The sequence below is a fragment of the Canis aureus genome, chromosome 3, assembly GCF_053574225.1.
Source record: "Canis aureus isolate CA01 chromosome 3, VMU_Caureus_v.1.0, whole genome shotgun sequence".
Lineage (NCBI taxonomy): Eukaryota > Metazoa > Chordata > Mammalia > Carnivora > Canidae > Canis > Canis aureus.
Genome location: NC_135613.1, coordinates 49,677,273 through 49,691,357, shown reverse-complemented (window position 1 = coordinate 49,691,357; position 14,085 = coordinate 49,677,273). Strand labels below are relative to the sequence as shown.

At 53.2% G+C, this 14,085-nt stretch overlaps 1 protein-coding gene across 1 annotated transcript in view; it reads left to right on the top strand.

The window, feature by feature from the left end:
- Positions 1 to 8,333: 8,333 nt before the first annotated feature.
- The window catches only part of LRRC75A (leucine rich repeat containing 75A), a 45,226-nt gene continuing 39,474 nt past the window's right edge, over positions 8,334 to 14,085 (top strand). The window contains exon 1 of the mRNA XM_077892514.1: positions 8,334 to 8,600. Within this exon, the coding sequence (XP_077748640.1) occupies positions 8,349 to 8,600 (252 nt within the window). The 5' untranslated portion in view covers positions 8,334 to 8,348. The remainder of the gene's footprint in view (positions 8,601 to 14,085) is intronic.

Genomic DNA, 14,085 nt, shown 5'->3' with positions numbered 1-14,085 from the left:
AGCCCAGGGCATGATCCTGGAGACCCGGGATCGAGTCCCACATCAGGCTCCCTGCGTGGAGCCTGCTTCTCCCTCTGCTTGTGTCTCTGCTTCTCTCTCTCTCTCTCTCTCTCTCTCTCTTTCTGTGTCTCTCATGAATAAATAAATAAAATCTTTAAAAAAATAAATAATACAAAGAGGAAAGCAGGGAAGGATGAACATGGGAATCAGGAGTTGGGACAAAGGGCTGGAAGAGAACCCCATGATGAAATCGTTGGCTTGGCTTTGTTCTGTTTTGGGTTCGCAGGTACTGATTACATAACCTCACTAAATAGCTAGATTAAAGCAAGCCATGCATGGAGCAGTGGAGAAATAATTAAAGAAGCAGAGGGGAAAAAGCATGAAGTCAGCTTTGTACACAATTCTCAGTGGCACTAGGTGGATGCCTCCCTCTGATGTCCCGTTTGCTTGGAGATACTTGGAACTCACGGAGACCTAGGCCCTTGCCCTGCACGGGCTCTCCTCCTCATGAGAGGCCATTTCTTTCATCTGCGTTCCTGACCATCTGAGAGTATCCGTTCTCAGAAAAGCCCTGGGCAACGTGTCCCAGGCTTCGAGGTTCCTGAGAAGAGATAGTCTAATGTTTGGGATCTCAAAGAGGTAGTCTGCTTGTACCAACAGACTTTAGACTAAAATGTAGGGGCTCACATTCATCTCTGGTACATGTCATCATCAGGGAACCTGATGCATTTACATGGTGACCAAAAGAAGGCACAGGTTTTGGGAGAGGTAGGCTAGCTGGACACCCCAGAAAAGACGAGTTCGAAAGAAAATGAACTGAGAGGAGTAGTTCAGTGGTTTAGTGTCTACCTTTCGCTCAGGTTGTGATCTCAGGGTCCTGGGATCGAGTCCCACTTCGGGCTCCCTGCAGGGAGCCTGCTTCTCCCTCTGCCTTTGTCTCTGCCTCTTTCTCTGTGTCTCTCATGAAAAAATAAATAAAATCTTAAAAAAAGAAAGAAAGAAAGAAAATGAATTAAGAGATAGGGGCCCCTTTGGTGCATGTGTTCCCACACACATACGTGTGTGTGTGCGTGCCCGCGTGTGCTTTCAGTGTTCCCACAGGGCCAGTTCTTTCAGTGATGCCTTAAATTCTTCAGAGTCAAGAAATGGTTCTGTCCCCTTTGCAGCCTTAATGAGACCTCAGGAGAGAATTTACTTCCTTCCTGCCCCTGTCCCAGCTCTTCTCAAAGTATTGTCCCCAGCCACACCTGACTGGCAGCATTAGTATCCCTGGGAACTCATTTAAAATGTCACTGTTCCTGATTTACTGAATCAGAGACTCTGAGGGGGGTGCTCGGGGGAATCTGTGTTTTAACAACCCCTCCAGGGCACTCTGAGGGCTCCTCAAGGTTGAGAATCACTGGTTGATCTATCCCATCCTGGCCTCCTGGTGTCATCTCGTTCCCTGATGATATTCCACAGGTCATGGCTTCCAGGACCTACTACTGTCACCTAATTTGCCCCAAGAAACCCCAACACTGGTTAAACTAATCTCTCTCTTCTTGGCTCTGGTGTTGAGCTGCCAGGAGCTGCGGGAGAAAACCTCATGCAAACAAGATTCCCTCTAGCTCCCACCTGCCGCCTCAGCAGAAGGCTGCCAACCCGTCGTCCATCTCACCCCGTGACCCTGCCTCCATCTATCCCAGACAGCTCCCTGACCCATTCCTGTCAGCTGAGATCCCACCACTGGCGTCCTGCCTTCTCCTCTGGCATTTGAGCAGGTAGTTTCTGTGTCATTGAAAAAGAAAAGAAAAAAACTAAGACCCATTCTGGGTCACCTCCCACTCACCTTACCAAGGGCTTCAGGCCCTGGGCCTCCTGTCCCACACTCTTACCTGAGTCCTCTCCCCAGATTCAAAGACAAACAGCAACTACATGGCAACAACATTTCAAACAGAAGTGTTTAACATATACATTGAACATCTGTATTCTCTAAAGCAGTGGGGACTTGGTTTCGAATTCCAGATCTTCAGTTACTGTCAAGGAGGCACTGGCCAAATTCTTTTTTTTCTGAACTACAGCTTCTCTTTAAAGAGGGACTTCATAACACTTTTTGTATGGTTATTAAGAAAGTGATAAATACAATCAATGTAGAACCCATCAAGTTTCAATATAGAACCAATCAAGAGACTGACGTACCGGAAAAAAGTATTTACTGGTGGATCCATATGTTAGATATTTTGATTTCAACATTCACATAACCTGACTTGAAACTCCATTGGGCACTTCAAGTTCCTACAACATGAGCAGAAACTCATGAATTGAAACTCATGAAACTTGAAATGAATGTTCAAAGGGAAATCATAATGTGAATTCCTTAATTCCAGGTTTGAAGATGAGAAAAGGCCAGTGCTTCCCATGATACAAAAATTACTTGCTTATGGGGCACCTGGGTGTCTGACTTGATTTCGGCCTAGGTCATGATCTTGGCATGGTGAGACTGAGCCCCAAGTTGGGCTCCACGCTGGGCATGGAGCCTTCTTAAGATTCTCTCTCTCCTCCTGCTCCTTACCACCCTCCATCACCCCTGTGCACACCTGTGCACTCTCTCTCCTTCTCTATGAATAAAAAAATAAATACATACATACATAAAAATAAAAAGTACTTGCTCAAAAGAGAATGGCCAAAAAGATAAATTCCATGATCTTCTCTTAATAAAGTGATCTATTTCCCTTTAAAAAACAACAACAAAAGGGCACCTGAGTGGCTCAGTTGGTTAAGCTTCTGCCTTCAGCTCAGGTCATGATCCTGGGGTCCTGGGACGGAGGCCTACATCGGGCTCCCTGCTCAGTGGGGTGTCTGCTTCTGCCTCTGCCCCTCACCCCTTCTCGTGCACTCACTCTCTCTCTCGAATAAATAAAATATTTTTTTATTTTTTTAAAAATTGTTTTTTAACAAACATAAACAATTATCTTTGTGGTTCATTAAATCATGTTGTTGAGCACCTGCCATGTACAGAATTCCTGGCACTAGGCTAACACAATGGAGGCAGCATGTGTTTTGTTTTGTTTTTTTCATTCAACAAGTATTTTCTGAGTTCCTCCACCATGCCAGGTGTTGGCAGACGTCCTGCCCTTGAGATGCTTATAGGTCATTACAGTTACGTCTGGCACAGGCTGTGCGACTTGAAGAACATGAAAGATAGACACCTAACTTTAGCTGGTGGGAAGCAGGAGAAATTCAGAAGCCATCCATGAGGAAGTGATACCCAAGTTTAGTCTAAAGGATGAGACCAATGAGGAGATGAAGAAGGATGCTCCAGGCAGAACAGCACAGGCCAACGAACAGTAGATCATTGTACAAGATATGCTATGGTATTTGCAGGGAATTAGAGTCACTGGATCTTCAGGGATGACTAGGCATCTCTTGAGGGGGTGATGGACATCCCCCAGGAAGACCATGCTGTGTGTGCAAAGTGCAGTGTGCACCATCTTGGGAGAGGTGTAAGCCATATGGAATGATGGCCGAAGCGTAGGGTATGAGGACCGTGTAGCACCTGGCAGACTTGATTGCCATGTTAAGTAGTTTGGACCTAAAGTGATAGGAATTACTGAGGAGGGGAGAGAGAGAGAGAGAGAGAATGAGAGAGAGACAGAGTTAGTTGCCTTTATAGTCATGGCTCCAACCACCACATGGGAGACATGCTGGAAAGAGCAACTAGAGGTGGGGAGACACATTAGAAAGAAGACTATTGTCATCCAATGATTGGGGTGAAAAGTGACAGATGCTCAACAAGGCAGTGGCCATAGGACACCATATTTAAACAGCTGGATAAATGATACAAAGTAACATTAACAACATACGCTTCTGAATCAGACAGACCTAAGTGTGGACCCCAGTCCTGCCCCTCACCATCTGTGAGCAAGTTCAGCTAACCTCTCTGAGATTCCACTGCTTCACCTGTGAAGTCAGGACAATGACGAAACAGACCTCACAGCTGTCAAAAGGGTGACAGAGCACAATATACACAAGGAACACGGCCTGAGCCCGACCACACAGTGAACGTGCATGAATGAAAGCCACCGTCCTTAGCATCATTAACTGGATGTGGTTGACCAGATGCAGAGCCTGAGAGAGACCAGAGACCACAATGACTCCAGGGTCTCTGGCTGACCGCAACTAACAGAAAGCAGAGAGAGGAGTAGGCAGGTGGGGAATGAGGCCTGGAAGAAGATGTACTCATTTGTTGAGTATGAAGTGCCCACTGTTGGAAAAGCTAATTCTCCAATCGTTTGCACTCTGCACCTTGCCATGTCGCCAAGAGGGCAAGACCCTGGCCGCTCTTTACCGGGGCCGCTTCTCAGTATTGTCTTTGCAGCAAGCAACCTTGAGAGACAAGGTGGTATCCCCCTTAGGCCTGCTTATTGCTTCCTACACGAGCTATGGATTCCCAAGCTTGGTGTTCCTCGGTGATGCAAATCCACTGCTTGTAGAGCTGGGCCCATCATGCTGCCCCCATGGGACTCCAAGGCAAGGGGAATTGATGCAATATGCTGTTGTTCATGCCATGCGCCATATGTGCCTGAGTAATACAGTCTCGGACCTGGGAGTCTCATCTTCTGCCGGCATCGATGAATCGATGACAGGTTAACTTATTAACTTCTAAGTTGGAAAGAGAAACTTAAGAGTCATCAGTGTGTGCATAGCAGGTAAAGCCATGGGTATAAAAATGACATCGCCTGGGAAGAGGTCAGGGGCATGCCCTGGGTAATGCCAACATGGAAAGGATGAGGATAAGAAAAGGAGCTCCCAGATGACCTCAAGAAAAAAACCTAGAGGGGAGTAGTGCCTTACAAGCCAAGTGAGTAACATTGCAATCAAAACAAAGTAGACGGACCCTCGGTGTCCATCGACAGATGAATGGATAAAGAAGATGTGGTCTATGTATACAATGGAATATTCCTCAGCCATTAGAAACGACAAATACCCACCATTTACTTTGACGTGGATGGAACTGGAGGGTATTATGCGGAGTGAAATAAGTCAATTGGAGAAGGACAAACATTATATGGTCTCATTCATTTGGGGAATATAAAAATTAGTGAAAGGGAATAAAGGGGAAAGGAGAGAAAATGAGTAAAAATATCAGTGAGGGTGACAAAACATGAGAGACACCTAACTCTGGGAAACGAACCAGGGGTAGTGGAAAGGGAGATGGGCGGGGGGTTGGGGTGACTGGGTGATGGGCACTGAGGGGAGCACTTGGTGGGATGAACACTGGGTGTTATGCTATATGTTGGCAAATTGAACTCCAATAAAAAATAAATAAATAAAATAAAATAAAGGGAGAAAAAAAACAACAAAGTAGACAGCAGGAAGAGATACTGCTTAAAAGTCAAATAAGATGAAGCCTGGGGGCTCTGGGGTGGCTTAGTAGGTTAAGCGTCTGAGTCTTGATATTGGCTCAGGTCATGATCCCAGGGTCCTAGGATAAAGCCCCATATCAGGCTCTGTGCTCAGGGAGGAGTCTGCTTCTCCGTGTCCTTCTGCCCCTCTTCCCTGCTCATGCTTTCTCTCTCTCAAATAAATAAATAGAATCTTAAAAAAAAATTCTCTCTTTCCCTCTCCCTCTGTGCTTTGCACATATGCGCAGTCTCTCTCTCTCTAAAAGAAAGAAAGAAAGAAAGAAAGCAAGCAAGCAAGCAAGCCACTGAACTTAGCAACTAGGTCACTGGCAGAGACATTTCAATGACATAGTGTGGCCACAGTGGGCGAAGAGTGAATGGAAGTAAACATCTTCAATAAATATGTTTCCAAAAAGCTTAGCTGGAAAGGAAAGAGAGAGGTGTGGCACTGGTGACCAGAGGGGACGGGGCAAATGAAAGTTTTCTCTGTAAACAGATGGATGAGATTTGAGCAGATTATATGCTGAAGAGAACAAGCCAGGAAAGAGGGCAAAGCTGAGTAAAAAAATAAGAGCAGGGACACCTGGGTGGCTCAGTGGTTGAGCATCCACCTTTGGCTCAGGTCATGATCCCGAAGTCCTGGGATTGAGCCCCACATTGGATGCCCGCAGGGAGCCTGCTTCTCCCTCTGCCTATGTCTCTGCCTCTGTGTCTTTCATGAATAAATATATAAAACCAATAAATACATAAATAATAAGAGCCAGAAGAAGAAAGATGGAATCAGGTCTCTGAAGAAGACGAAAAGGATGACTTTCAGATGCCAGGTGAGGGACTGGCAGGGACCCTCCTCCACCGAGATGGCATATGCCTTCAAGGAGGCCAACCTGCCAGCTCAGACTGTGGCCTGCCTCCAGGTGGGAGGGGTCTGGTAGGCAACTGTCCCTGGCGCCCACCTTGCCTGGCAGACCTGCAGACCAGAGATGAGAGGCACCCTTCCCAGCCCGGGGTTCTTTGGAGATGCCAACAGCTGTGTTCTATGCACAAAAGGTCCAGGCTGGTTTGGAAGGTGTTGTTCTCAGGCCTGTGAAGCTTCCATGGAGCAGGGTGTCCAAAGGAAAAGGAAGCCTGGGATCCCTGGGTGGCGCAGCGGTTTGGCGCCTGCCTTTGGCCCAGGGCGCGATCCTGGAGACCCGGGATCAAATCCCACGTCGGGCTCCCGGTGCATGGAGCCTGCTTCTCCCTCTGCCTGTGTCTCTGCCTCATTCTCTCTCTCTCTCTCTGTGACTATCACAAATAAATAAAAATTTAAAAAAAAAAAAAAAAAAGGAAAAGGAAGCCTGTTGGGGGAGATACAAGCTTCATCCTCCAGGTACCCGGGGTTGGCAGAGAAAACATCTGTGGGAAGACCCGGTGGTGCTCACAGAGTAGGGATAGGAACTGTCCTTTGCAGAACACCTGCACTCTGCTTGGAGCTCCTGCACCCCCTCATTTTACTCCCCCAATTCCTGACATAGTGTTCTTACCTGAATGTGACAGAGGAAGGAGCTGAGGACTTGCCTGATGCTCAGTGCTCAGTGTGTGCCGGGCTCCAGCTCTCTCTGACTCGGGAACTGCTCTTGTGTCCCTGTGGCTCACACTGTCCTCTCCATTAAAGCAGCTGCCAGCACCTGGGTCAGGGCAAGTGCACACCACTGCGCGCCCTGCTGCAGCCCCTGCAGGTGACACCAGGGCTACGACCACCGCCTACCAGCATGCTCTCTGTGCTCTGTGGCAGGGAGGGTCCCCCAACGGCCTTAGCCCTCTCTCTGGCAGGGCCCTGGTTGGCTTCCCAAGCACCATCAGACCTTCCCAAGGTTTGATCCCTTAGGGTCTAGTCCTGGCAGAGGGAGGGGGCCAGCAAGGCTGTGCAGTTGGGCCTCCCTGCAGGCACACCTCTGCTTTTCTTGCAAGGACCCAGGGAACTTTCTCCAGGGCAGTGAATAAGAACACGAGGAGACAGTAGTTCTTCACACCTTGATGGTCCAGACCCTTTAAGAGCCTAATGGAAGCACCAGACGGACTTTCACCATAAAAGGGCACGCACACAACACACAACCTTGCACATAGTTTCTAGCTTGTGCACCAACCACCCTGCCATCACCCGGCCCTCCCCCTGTCCCCTCCACGGCAGGCGAGGTGTCACAGGAGCAGAAATCAGAATCAGCCCAGAGGCTGGCTAAAAATGCAGATCCCCAGGCCCCACCGTGGAGATTCTCATTCTGGGGTCTGGGGCCAGGCCCAGGGGCCTGCGGGTTTCACCAGCATCTCAGAGCACTCGGGCGCCGCCGAGGCGCAGAGGAGCCCACTTTGGGACACCCGACTCTGGGGCTGCGACCCCACCCCTCAAGCTGCAAAGTTTCCCGGTCTCGTCGGGCTCACCCTCGCGCGCGGTCGTGGAAGCCGCTGGGGACCCTGCGGGGACCTGCAGCGAGGATCCCCGTCGCCCGCGCGCCCCGGCCCCGGGTGGCGCCCCCGCGGCGGCCGGCAGGGGGCGCGGTGCCGGGGACGCCGCCGCGGGGACGCCCGGAGGCCCCGGCCGGGAGGGAGAGGGGCGGGGAGCGCAGGGGAGGAGGGGCGGGAGGCGGGGGGCGGGGGGCGCGCGGCGGCGGCGCGGAGCCGGGCGCGGGCGCGGGCGCGGGCGCGGGCGCGGGGGCGGGGGCGGGCGCGGGAGCCCGAGCCGGGGGCGGGGCGGGCCGGGGCGGGGCCGGCGGGCGGCGAGCGCCCGGGGAGCGCGCCCGGGGAGCGCGGAGGGAGGAGCGAGGGGAGCGCGGGCAGCCGCTCGCCCCCGCCCCCGCGCCGCCCGCGCGCAACAGTTCCCCCAAAGTTGGCGCGCGGGAGGCGGGCGCGCCCGGGCGGCCGAGGGGCGGGCGGCGGGTCGGGGCCGCGGCGTCGCGGCCGGGCGCGGGCAGGGCGGGCGGCGGCGGCATGGGCACCCGGCAGACCAAGGGCAGCCTGGCCGAGAGAGCCAGCCCCGGCGCGGCGCCCGGCCCCCGCCGCGAACGGCCGGACTTCTGGGCGTCGCTGCTGCTGCGCGCCGGGGACAAGGCGGGGCGCGCGGGCGCGGGCGCGGGGCTGCCCCCCTACCACCGGCGCGTCGGCATGGTCCAGGAGCTGCTGCGGATGGTGCGCCAGGGCCGGCGGGAGGAGGCGGGGACGCTGCTGCAGCACCTGCGCCAGGTGAGCGCGGGGGGGGGCGGGGGGCGCCGGCCGCGGGAGCACCCGCCCCTGGCGGAGCAGGCCCGGAGCGCCGAGGGCACCGCCCAGGGCCCCCTCTGGCGGGGATGCAGCGGGTCTGGCAGCAGGTGCCTGGCGCTCCCGCTGAATTTGAGGCCTCGGGGCGGGGCGGAGGAAGGCTGGCCCGGTGAGGCCCGGCCGAAGGGGACCTGTTGGAATAATGTCCCCGCTTCTCTCCTCCACGGGCAGGGAGGGAGGCAGGTCCCAAGGATGGTCGGTGGGCGCGGTGCGGGGAGGGATGCCCGGGCTGGGCCACGGCGCTTGTCTTCCCCTCTCTCGGCTGGCAGTCACCGAGGGTCCTCCAGGAATGCGCAGCCGTGGGTTTCCCCAGGGGGAGTCCAAGGGCACAGCCGTGGGGCTGGTGAGGTGCGAGTCCCGAGGTCATTTGCCCACCGGAGAGGCATCCTGGACTGCGGCTGAGGTGGGAGACAGCGTGGATCTCCCTGGCTTACTTCGACGGGTGCTCAGCCCCGAGCCCCTGCTGAGCGGTGGAGAGGAGGGAGGGGGCAGCTGGCTGGGTTTCTGCGTGAGTACCTGGCTGCAGGAACTTCAGGAGGCGGCCGGCACTTCTGCCTTCAGCCTGTTCCTGTCCCTGTCCCATTGGTTACGGCCTGACTTTGCAGATCCAGCCAGTCCCCTTTGCTTTGGGGCTGCCCTGGACCGATGCTGTCATCCACCTCTCTGCTCGTTTTCCTCCTTCACTTTCTTTTGAGAGAGGGGAGGAGGTCCCCTGTTCCGTGGATTTTATTGAGTGAGAGAGACAGGAGGGTACCCCTCTTGCATCACTGTCAAGTTGTCTTGGCCCAGCTTTGGGGGCTGACCAAGTCCAGGCCCCGTATTCCTGTTCCGTTGACCCCATTAGTGGTGGGGTCCACTGCAGAACCCAGGAGGGGGGACCTCAGGTGGCCTTTCTGAAGTTTTTCTATCACCAATGAAAGAGGCTGCAATAGCGCCTTCCTTGTAGAAGCTCCAAAACTCTAATCAGACACACATCCCTCCAGGATTGTGTGGCACCCTTCCCCCACGCACACACCTTTTGTGTCTGGAGTGCTGTTCCCAAGGTGCGTGCTGCACAGGGAGAAGAACGAAGCAGAGGCTTGAGTTCTTGGGAAAAGATGTGGGGCTACTGCTCCTGCCTTCCTTTATTCCAAACAACATCCAGAATAATGCCTGAGATGCTGCTGGATCCCTAGGTTCTTCTCTGAATTGAATCATCAAAGAAAGATGACATTATGCACAAGGTAACTTTAACAGTTGTGTATTTCTGTGTCTTTTGAAAATTGGAAACCAGTGTCTGGCCTCTGTGGAAACTCTTATGCTTTCAAACAGAATGATGCATTTTCCAGACCCTTGTATCCCATTTTGCACCCTAGACAGTAAGAAGGTTCTACTACTGATCATGTGTCGTTCCCCCCAGCACCAGGGCGAGCGCTTCAGGGGGGTACAGGGGAACGGAGAGGGCTGACAGGTGGGGGTCAAGACAAGCCCTGCTTAGAGGGAAAAGAACAGAGTAAAGCCAGCATTCTCGAGGGCCATTTGCCTACGGCCCGCAGGAGTTCGCACACACCTTGTCTCCTCCAGTCCCTCTGAAACTGAGTGTGGTTCCCCATCCTGAGGCTGAACTTCTCCCTGGTTTTTTTGAGAGTAGGTAAGTTCCTGTGGCCTCACAGGGTCCTGAGACAGGGAGCATTTCCTGAAAAATGTTGGTCTTGTTTGTGACCTGACACTCTTCTCAGGGGCAGGCCTGGAAGGGCTGTGGGGGGGGCAGGATGGGGTTCATCAGACTTTCCCCTTTTCTGTGAAAGCAGCAGGATAATATGCCTTCCAGCTCTTGTGTGTCGGGCCCCCTTGACCTCTGGCTTGTGGGTGAGGTCTGTAGGTCTCTTGGGAGTCAGCATGGGCCTGCCCCAACGGGCCTGCCCTGTCACCTGGAACCTACAGATCAGGGCTTCTTCAGGAAATGGTCAGGGCCCTGGGTGGTGTGAGAGCACCTGGGAGCCCCTGGTGCCCAAATGTCCGTGAGACACAGAGAAGCGGTTTTCTAGGACCCTGATGCTCTTTAGAGGAATATTGAGCTGGATCTGTGCTGTGCACTGAAGTGGCTCTTTCTCCCAAATTGCATTTTCCTTTCCAGTTTGCTCCTCTGATCTGGAGGTGGTGATGTTCAGAAAGGGAATGAGCAGCCACTGAGAGACAGGAAGTCACCCGGGGTCAGGCCAGGTAGAACATCTTTAGTAAGACAGGAGGCAAAGATGGGTGAATGCAGAGCTCAGGGGGTGCAGTCCTGCGGGGATGCTGGCCCAGCCCCTCAGGGCAGGCATAGGTGAACAGAACCAGTAGAGACCGGTAGCAGCCAGGACTGGACTGTAATAGCCCTGGGTTGTTTTGGGTTTGGTTCCTTTTCTTCTTCTTTTTTTTTTTTTTTTTTTTTTGCAAGGTGCTTTCTCCTATGTTGGAAAGTGTGTGTTTAGCTGCCAGGTTTGGTTATGCAGTGAGGTCCAGGGTTGGAGGGGACTTGGGATCTTCAAGCCCTGTGGTTCTTAGGGTTCTTAGCCTCCATCCTCCAGCATCTTGAGCCCTGAATGAGCTATGGACACTCTTCCTAGGCCAATGCACCAACGCAGACAACCTTGCAAGAATTTCCGAGGGTTCATAGACCCCAAGTTCAAGATAGGCTCCAGTCTGGTACCCCGCATCCCCCCTCCCCACCTCATGATTTGCTACAGGCTCCGGAATGGAAAGAGGGACCTCGGGGTTCTTGTGTGGCAGTTTGTAGTAGCTGCTGGTGTCACTTCCTATGAATGCCCCTCTTTTGCCTCTGAGGGGTAGTTTCCACGGTTGGAGACTCAAGAGTCAGTCTGTACTTGTCACTTGCTGGTGAAGTATCAGTAGGCTTTACTTACTGTTAACAATCCTGAGCTGTGGCCAGGGGTTCAGGCAGGGTGCCAGGAAGTGCCCTGAAGGAGATTGATCCCTATATCTTTAGGAGCAGGGTCATCATGAGAAGAGCCCAAGCCCAAAGGTCAGCTCAAGGAGCTTGCCTTCCGGTCTTAGCTTTGACCTTGGGCCCAGCAGATAACCTCTCTGAGTTGTATGTATTTCCTCATTTCCTAAAGAGTGTCTGGGGTGCTGAGCAGAGCAAATGCTACAAAGTACTTGAAGTCAAGTTGCCTCTGCAAATCAAGGCACATTCTCATGGCAATAAGAACAAGAGAACCTGCCCTACTTTGGGTCTGGCCAGGCTACGGGTAGGGTCTTGGTACCCTTTCTTGGCCCAGGCCCAGAGGGGTTTTGGATCTGGTTTACCTGGCCAGGGATCCCTCTGGATCAAAAGCTCAGTGCAGAGACACCTGGGTGGCTCAGTGGTTGAGCGTCTGCCTTTGGCTCAGGTCATGATCCCGGGGTACCGGGATGAAGTCCCACATCAGGCTCCCCACAGAGAGTCTGCTTCTCTCTCTGTCTATGTCTCTGCCTCTGTCTGTGTGTCTCTCATGAATGAATGAATGAATGAATGAATGAATGAATAAATAAATAAATAAATAAATAAATAAATAAATAAATAAATAAATAAAATTGTTTTAAAAAAAAAAGTTCAGTGCAAGTTCAGAAGCAGTCTGGCGTGGGGAACTCATGGGGACGAAAGAAGCCAGCTGTGGATAGAGGAGGTCATTCCTCTCCCCGTCCCTGGACTCCATTCCTGCAAGCCTGACCCTTCCCCAGAGGCTGCTCCCCAAGCCTTAGGCTCAGGCTGGCCGTCCTTCAGGGGCCCTGAGGATCAAGTGCCCTTAAACATGCAGAGAGGGCAGATACCAGGATATGTGGGAGATGGGCTGTCACCATTTCAGCCCAGCCATCCCTCTGAGTCCCACAGATGGCAGACTGGGTCATTGGCCAGCTTCATGGGACGCTGGAATGTGGGGTCAGTTTCCCCGGGATACACCAAGCTTCAGTGGCCTGCCTCCTCATGCTCACCAGCCTCACTGCTCTCCCACACAGAGGATCTGATTAGGGCAGTTTATTGCCACTCAGTATGGCGCAGCCATACTGGGCACAGCTGTTCTAGGGTTAGCCTGTTCAGTCCCACCCAGTGACATGGCTTGGGTTCAGTCTGCTGTGGCCAGGGTGGCAGGCCTGGGTTCACTTTATACCCTAGATGGGGAATGAGCCACATCAGCTAAGGCAAAAAAAAAAGAACACCCCCCACCACCAGGGCCTAGGGTGACTTGCTTCCTAAGGGGGCTGAGTGGCAGAGAAGCCTTTAGAGGCTCCTTGGGGACCTGGATGCTGGACAGGTATTTCCTACCCGGAAGCAGAAAAGATAAACAAAAGGGCTTTGAAGGTCATCTTTTTCCTCTGACACCCTCTCCTCTAAGAAGATCTCTTTCTGTGAACAGCTCTGGAGGCCACCAGACACCAAACAGGGAGGTCCCCCACCCTTGGCCTTGACCAGGAATGTCTTTCCTTGTTTCCGGTGAATGCTCCTTGCCTTTCCAAGGCCAGCTTCCATGTCAGCCCTGGGCTCTGAGATTCACTTGCCTTTCAGGTCCCACGACACGGGGTAGCACTTAACCATCCGTAGTTTTTCACCTGACACAGATTTTGTCAGACCATGTCATGTGCTTCCTCGGTGTGGAGACCCTGCCGCCACTGCCTCTGTCCCTGGCATGGCATTGAACCCCCACAGGCCTGTGACATTCTTTAATAAGTCTGTGCACCGTGAAGATGTGCATCCGCCACCACTGTCACCATGTGTCCTCAGAAAGCCCTTGAATCCCCAGCCACTGCTGTACATCTGGTGGCTTATTTACGAAGTGCACCCGTATGGCCTGAGATCTGACACGTTGGCCTTCTGTGCGCTTGGATGTCTGGGAGCGATGGCCTCGGGGCCTGGCTGTTCTTGGCAGCCTGCCAGGTGGTGGTGTTCTTGGAGAGAGGAGTGGCCCAGTGCCCGGCCTCCCGTGGGCACCCCAGGGATCCCATCCTGCAGGTGCGGTCTGGAGCCTCTGCCTGCCGAGGTGGCGGGCGGGGAGCCGAGCCCGAAGGGGGAGCCTGGCTGCCACGTTCCTCATCTGCTGCTTATGCTGAATCATGTTCATTTTGTCCACAAAGAGAAACCTTCCTTTTTAAAATCCACCTCTCTCCGACTGGGCTGGGCACAGGCATTTCCAGTTACAACGATCCAGAAGGAACCCTGTGCCAGGGCCTGCCTTGCTGGTTTACAAGACCAGAGACACGGCAGCCCCTGTATGGCCAGCCGCCACAGCAGGGCTTGGAGCTGGGCCAGCTGCCCGGGCTTCAGGTCTGGTGGAGTGGGAGGGCCTGCTTTCTGGAACAAATGCCCACCTCCTTGGAGATCACCCAAATCTGCTTTGTTCTTTGTCTGCGGGGCTCCTAAAATACCGTAGGGTCCATCTATGGACACCCACCC